At 41.0% G+C, this 6,897-nt stretch overlaps 1 protein-coding gene across 1 annotated transcript in view; it reads left to right on the top strand.

The window, feature by feature from the left end:
• The window catches only part of Cplane1 (ciliogenesis and planar polarity effector 1), a 100,080-nt gene that overhangs the window by 47,947 nt on the left and 45,236 nt on the right, over positions 1–6,897 (top strand). Inside the window, exons 27-31 of the mRNA XM_026783707.1 lie at positions 1,900–2,042; positions 2,683–2,849; positions 3,563–3,633; positions 4,248–4,327; positions 6,625–6,702. Coding sequence (XP_026639508.1) covers positions 1,900–2,042; positions 2,683–2,849; positions 3,563–3,633; positions 4,248–4,327; positions 6,625–6,702 — 539 coding nt within the window. The remainder of the gene's footprint in view (positions 1–1,899; positions 2,043–2,682; positions 2,850–3,562; positions 3,634–4,247; positions 4,328–6,624; positions 6,703–6,897) is intronic.

A 6,897-nucleotide genomic window follows, 5' to 3' on the forward strand; every position in this document is an offset into this window, starting at 1 on the left:
CTGCAGGTATAATTTTTAAGAGAAGAGGGAGGGTCTGTGTTAGAATGGGCTAGGATATGGTGGTAATGGAGATAGAAAATGAGAGACAAGAGAAGGGAACAAGGGAAAGGGGTAGGGATATTTGTCCCAGAGGGACAAAGGACTACCTCTGGGCAGAGGGGAGACAGACATGGCACATGGGCAAATGCCAGTTTATAAAGGTAAAGGGGGGAAACTCGTGTTAGGATGAGGTGTTTAATTTTAATTGGGCATGTTAATTATGTGACCCAAAGGGGGGTTCTGATTCCTGGACTTTGGTAGTCAGCCCCAAGAGAAGGAAGTGGCCAAATAAGGAAATAAACATTGGTGGCTAATGTAATCTAATGGCTTTTAGCCAGGCAGAGGGAGTAGGTGAGAAGGGCAAGGCCTGCCAGAGCCATGTTTGTCATGCTCAAGCTGACCAGACTCCCTTCAATTACATTGTATTTTTTCCTTTTAAGTTTCATGTGTTGTTGATATAATGGGCCAGGTTAGCCAGTATTACTGAAGTTTTCATCAAAGGCATTAGGGATGTTTTTACTTACATTCTTGAGACAGAAAAAGTTGGAAAAACTGACCCAGAAAAAACATGTGTAGAGGAGCAATGTTGATCAGTTCTTCTCACTTGATTATGGAAAATCCTTCATTTTAAAACAGTGCTGAAGAAATATGTGTGTGTGTACATTAACTCTAGTGTTTTCAATGGATTTCTTCCTTTTCCTTTTTAATGTCAGTTTCTGTTATTTTAAGGTATGAATTTTATGTGAAATGAGTGTACTTGTTTCTTGCAACTTGTATTTCTAGGTAAGACACATCTGAGTTAGATAAAATAAATACATTGCTTTATTGTTTTACATTTTTCTTTTTCTTGTACGTGTATGGCTGTTTTGCCTGCATATATGCCTGTGCATCACACTCATGCAGCTCCTGGGGAGATCAACAGGTGGATCCTCTGAACTGTAGTTGTAGATGGGTGTGAGCCATCAGGTGGGTGCTGGGGACAATCGAGGCCTTCTGAAGAGCAGCCGTGCTCTTAACTCAGCCCAGCACATGTGTTTTTAACACCGTGTAATTAGGAAATATCTTTTCGCCTCTGTGTGTGTGTGCACATGTGCGCGCAGAGGCCTGGGTCACCTTAGGTGTCATTTCTCAAGCGCTGTCCACCCAGTTTTTTCAGACAGGGTCTCTCACTGGCCTAGAACTTGCTGGGAAGATTGACTGGCTGACCAGTGAACCCAAGGATTCTCTCTGCTTGTCCACCGCTGGGATTATAGCTGTGCGTCATCACACCTGGCTTTGTTACATGAGTTTTAGGGATCAAACTTGGATCCTTGTGCTTACCTGGTAAGGGACCTGTGGATAGACTGTCTCCCTCCCCAGTTTCCAGATGTCATCATGATGGCAAACAGAGAACTACCTACTTCCCATTTTTACTACTGTTGCTTTATGGCCCGAAAACAGAGTTACTGTCACTTAAATATGTGGAAGAATAGTTGCTTTTTTTGTTTTCTTTTATTTTCGAGACGGGGTTTTTCTATGTAGCTCTGTCTGTCCAGGAACTCATTGTAGCCCAGGCTGACCTTCAACTCAGAGATCCAGAGACCCACCTCCCAAGTACTGGGATTAAAGGTGTGCGCCACCACTGCCCAGCTGGAGAATGGTTTATGTGCTTTATTTAGGAAGTCAAATTTACCTTTTCCAGGTAGACTATAGAGAACTGACCACTGCTTCCAGAAACAAATATAATTGGCTGTACAAATGCAGGAAATAAATACTTACTGAGAATATAAGAGAACCAGTTCTATAAAACATGGTTTAAAAGTACACTTTTAAAAAGTGGATCAATACTCCATTCAGAATTCTGTAATTGATTTTCTTTAGGTGCCGGAGAGTCATTACCCTGAGTCTCAAGTAGCCGCTGAGGAGGAGGGCAACGCTAATGTTAACTCCCCAGTTGCTGTAGCAGCTCAGGCTGGAGCTGAGGAGAGAAGTGAGCAGCATGAATGTTGTCAGAGCATCCAGAAGTAAGTTGCTTCTCAATTTCAATAAAGCTGTTGGTTAAGAGGAAGATTCGAGCGCTTCAAAATGAACGGAATGAGCATTTCAGCAGTTTTCTGTCATGATGATATATGTGAGGTAGCCAGCTTGCAGAGAAAGGGTTTGTCTTAGCCATGGTTGGTGGCCTTGGTGCTTTAGGTCTGTGGCACATCATGATGGACATGCATGGTAGAGAAAACCCACCTACTTCTTGGCCAGGTCTCAAGCCCCTCTTCAAAAGCATGTATTCAGTGACCTGTGAACGTCCCCACAGGCCTGGCCTCTCAGCTTTGTCCACCTCCCAAGAGTGCTGCTCCATTAGCTAAGCCTTGGACAGCAGCCTTGGAGAGACAGGAACCTGCCTGTGATGAATACCATAGCAAAAGCCCTATAACGTGAAGACTCCTTTGTGGGACTCTAATTTTAGATAAGCTGGATTTACTCTAGTATTTTGAGCAAATGAAAACTAGGACCTACCATGTATCAGAAATGTAAGATACATTTTTAAAAAAAGACATAGAAAATATGAAAATGGAGTTTGTTCTTTGCTGAAAAGAACAAATTAAATGAAAGGAAGCTGTTTGTCTCCAAGAATGGGTTGTAATTTTCATTTCTACATTTTGTTAGCAGAATGCCAGCTGAAGCAGAAAATCCTGAAGTGAAAGGAATTGAAGATGAGATTATTACTGTCACTCATGAGACTGAGAAAGAATTCGTAGGTGTTGACGGGAATCATGCAGAAGTAGAAACGTTTACACATGATGAAGCGGATATTCTCATCTCAGACTGTGACGGTCAGTTCCTGCAGATCATAATTTCCTTTGATGTTACTAATTCATAAAGTTAATAACATTCAAAATAACTCTTTCGTTCTTACATATGCTTGCCATTACTTACACCTAAAATAATTTTTTTTTAACTTTTTGAAACAGGGTTTCTCTGTGTAAGAACCCTGGCTGTCTTGGAACTAGCTCCATAGAACAAGCCAACCTCTGACTCACAGAGATCCACCTGCCTCTGCCTCCATAATGCGCCACCATGCCTGGCTAGAACTAAAACTTTTAGCAGTATTTTTTGAAATGCTGAACATATATTAACTTGTACCTTGATTTTCAGATAAAACCAAGAATATGCAAGACATTTTTGTTAGTAGCTTTCTGAGTTGAATCTCTTGCCATGCCCAGGTAGTGGTTTAGCCTCTTGATTCCTGTGAACCAACTGAACCTCTCCCAGCTGTGGGCCTCTTCCCATTTGTAAGCCTCTCTTGGAAAGAACCCTGGGAGCTTTGCTGGACTTACTCAGACTGATGCAAGGTCTCTCGGGGCTCTCCTGGGATCTATTGATGACGAGGAAGTAGTCTTTAGGTGTTTTATGAAATGTGCTTGTATGGGGTTAGACAGTATTTCTGTTATATTGTTTCCTGTAATATCCCCTAAACCTTAGAGAGAGAAAGAAAAAGCGAAAGATTATCTTTAAAAGTTGGCATTCCCTTCATTTCTAATCCTAGAAGGACCTGTTGGGGGTCTCAGAGGTTCCAGTGCTGCCATCTGCATGCCAGCGTCACAGCTCTTACTAGAGGTAAGTCAGTGAACAGCATACAAGAATATGCAACTTCAGCCTCGTGCTGAAATTGCACCTACATGTGCTTACCCCATTGTACAGTATGTTAAGGCAAAGCTGCTGTCTGCTATAGATGTGCTGACCTGTAGTCTATATGCTGAATTTTTTTCTCTGAGATTGTATTACGCATCTGTTTCCTGAAGTACTCGAACGAGTTAGTCCAGAGTGGGTCCTTGTTTATGAAGCATGGGTCAGTGGTTTGCAGTTTCTGTGTACTGTTCGTTTTCCCACAACCAGATTTCCATGCGGAACATAGGTCTCTCTGTTACTTTAATGTCTGTTTCAAAAAGCATTCGTTTCCCATCATTTTGTAGTGGCTTTCACAGGTTTCATGTAATTTATAAAACTTCAGTCTATAGCAATGCCTCATCTACTTTAACAGACTCAGTAGCTAATACTGATGGGCTAAAGGCAGTATAAGGACCTGGTCAGAGCAGGAATGAACCTTTTAAGGTTCATTTTGTCACTTGCTTTTTAGACTGATATCTAATGTGAAATTCAAAATACTAGCGGTCATGCCTATGTGTTTCACCTGTTTTCATTATGGGTATGGGCCTTGTTGATTTTTATAGCATAACACAGAAGAGGCTCAGTGTCCCAGGAAAGAACCACTGGAAACGAATGTGGATACAAAATTGACAGAACAGAAAGGGTAAGGAAAAGAAAGAATGATACGTGTCTTTGTCATTGTTCTGTTGCTGTGAACCAAGGCAACTCTTATTAAAACAAAACATTTAGTTGGATGTTTGCGTTCAGTTTCAGAGTCCATGATCATCATGGCACTAGCTGAGATCCATGCTTTGCATCCTGATCCACAGGCAGCAGGCAGAGAGAGTCACTGGGTCTGGTGTGGGGTTTTAAAACCTTTTGAAACCTCAAAGCATGCCCCAAATGACACACCTTCTCCAGCATGACCACACCTCCTTTCAGTTCCACTAACGGGACACAAAGCATTCAAACAGGAGCCTGTGGGGACCGTTCTCATTCAAATCACGAAAACGTGATTATTGCCTTTTTTTTTTTTAAAAAAATTAGACATTTTTCATAATTTATAATATATATTTTATGTTGGTATTATAACTTGAATTTGTAATGGCAGGGAGTTGTTTTGGTAACATTTCTTTTTTGCTTTTGTGCTCTTATCACTGTCAGCCTTATTAAAATAAATTGTACCTGTAAATAGGCCAGTTTATTCAGCTGCTAATTAAGGAACTGTCTGTCCACACTGATTTCATTCTTATTGAATCAATACAAAAGCATTGTGCATCTGAATGCGCACGACCTTCACTGTTGGGTTGTAGTCACCGTATTCTGTGCGTTAGGCTCAGATGTGTAGACTTTGCTGCTGTCTGTTTCAGGGAGAGGTGAAAGCAATAGCAATTTTCATAAGTTGCAATTTGAACATGACTTTTAAATTTTTAGAATTTTTGAAAATTTAGGGGCTTGGGGATAAGCTGCTTATCGTATAAGCACAGGACCTGAATTTCATCCCTAGGGCCCATGTGAAAAGCAGGGTATGGTAGAGCTCACTTACAACTCCAGTGCTGGCTAACTAGGCAGATCCCCAGAACCTCCTGGCCAACCAACCAAACCTAATTGTTGAGACCTTGTCCCCAAACCAGAAGGAACACCCCCTGAGGAATGACACCCACAGTTGACTACTGGCCTCCATACATACCCATGCTCACACATACTATGCTGTACAAACTACACTCACACAAAGAATTTTAGGATTGCCTTAATGTCTCTGTCTTTCTATGTGTGTTTCTCTGTGTTTGTCTGGTGTTCTCTCTTTCTCTCTGTCTCTCACCTTGATACAAACCATAGTTATCTGGGAAAAGGAACCTCAGTTTCGAAAACTTACCAGATTGCTTGTAAGGCGTAGGGCATTTTATTGATAAATGATTGGTGTGGGAAGGTCTAGATTACTGGTGGGGGTGGGGGTGGGGACAGTTGGCCCTGAGTTATACAAGGAAGCAAACTGAGCAAGCTAGTAGGAGCTCGCCAGTGGGTTGTCTCACTCCATAGTGTCTGCTTCAGTTCCTGCCTCCAGATTCCTGCCCTGACTATAGCCCTGTGAGGTGAATAAACTTCTTCCTTGCCAAGTTTGTTTTATTTCTATTTTGTTTTTTTGTTTTTTTGTTTGAGACAGGGTTTCTCTGTGTAACAGCCCTGGCTTGTAGACCAGGCCGGCCTCAAACTCAAGAGTTCCACTGTCTGTGCCTCCTGAGTGCTGGAATTAAGGGTGTGCATCACCACCACCCAGCTTATTTCTATTTTGAATAGTTAATACAAAATTTTTTGCTTTTGAGACAGGGCCTCACTATGTAGACCTGGATTTCCTAAAACTTTGTTGTGTTCTAGCTAGCCTCAAATTCATACTCTTCCTGCTTCTTCCTCTCAAATGCTGGGATTAAAGACATATGCCACCACACCCAGCTAAAGTAGTTTCCCTTTGAGGTGCTAAGGATTGTTTCTAGAGCCTCTCACATACTGGAAAAACACTTTACAAATGAGCTAGGTATTTCCTGTCCACTAAAGAATTAATTGAATGTCCCATGATGACATTATAAAGTATTAGAAATATTGAAATTCTTAAACAATAATCTTTACAGTTTCAAATATATCAGTAGATTCTTTGGTCTGAGTAAAGTGCCATTATTCTGCAGAACGATGGTCATAGATAACCTTGTGTCCCCTAGGTTTAGATTACATTTTCATTGCTGAGCAATCAGTGCTGCCCGAGTTGTGTATTAAATCGTGGAGTCTTTGCTGTTGTTTTGAATCTGTGACCAATTGCTATGGAGACCAGTGTAAACAGATTGTGATTATGAGCTCAGCATTGCAGCACTATTAGAGGACTGGATTCATAGGTGGCAGAGCTGTAGTTGTGTTCACCTTAGAAATGTGACGTGTATCTTGGTCCTAATCACTTATTTTTATTTGTAGTGTGATTGAAGCCTTGTCAAATTCTGAACATACCATTCCTCATTCACTTTGTATAGATGCAAATTCAGAAGTTTCTAGGTAAGATTTTTTTATTTCCCATTCCATTTTGAAGCCATGCTTTAAAAATAAGAGAATGAATTGATACCTACTGTGCCAGTCTGAAATAATTGCTAAGTGTTTGTGCTAAAAACCAAGGAAATAAGCAAAGAGCTGCATAGGCGTACTGTTTTTGACATCTCAATTATTGATTTATTTATTTTTAAAATATTTATT

This window comes from Microtus ochrogaster, chromosome 19 (assembly GCF_000317375.1).
Source record: "Microtus ochrogaster isolate Prairie Vole_2 chromosome 19, MicOch1.0, whole genome shotgun sequence".
In the NCBI taxonomy this organism is placed as follows: Eukaryota; Metazoa; Chordata; class Mammalia; order Rodentia; family Cricetidae; genus Microtus; species Microtus ochrogaster.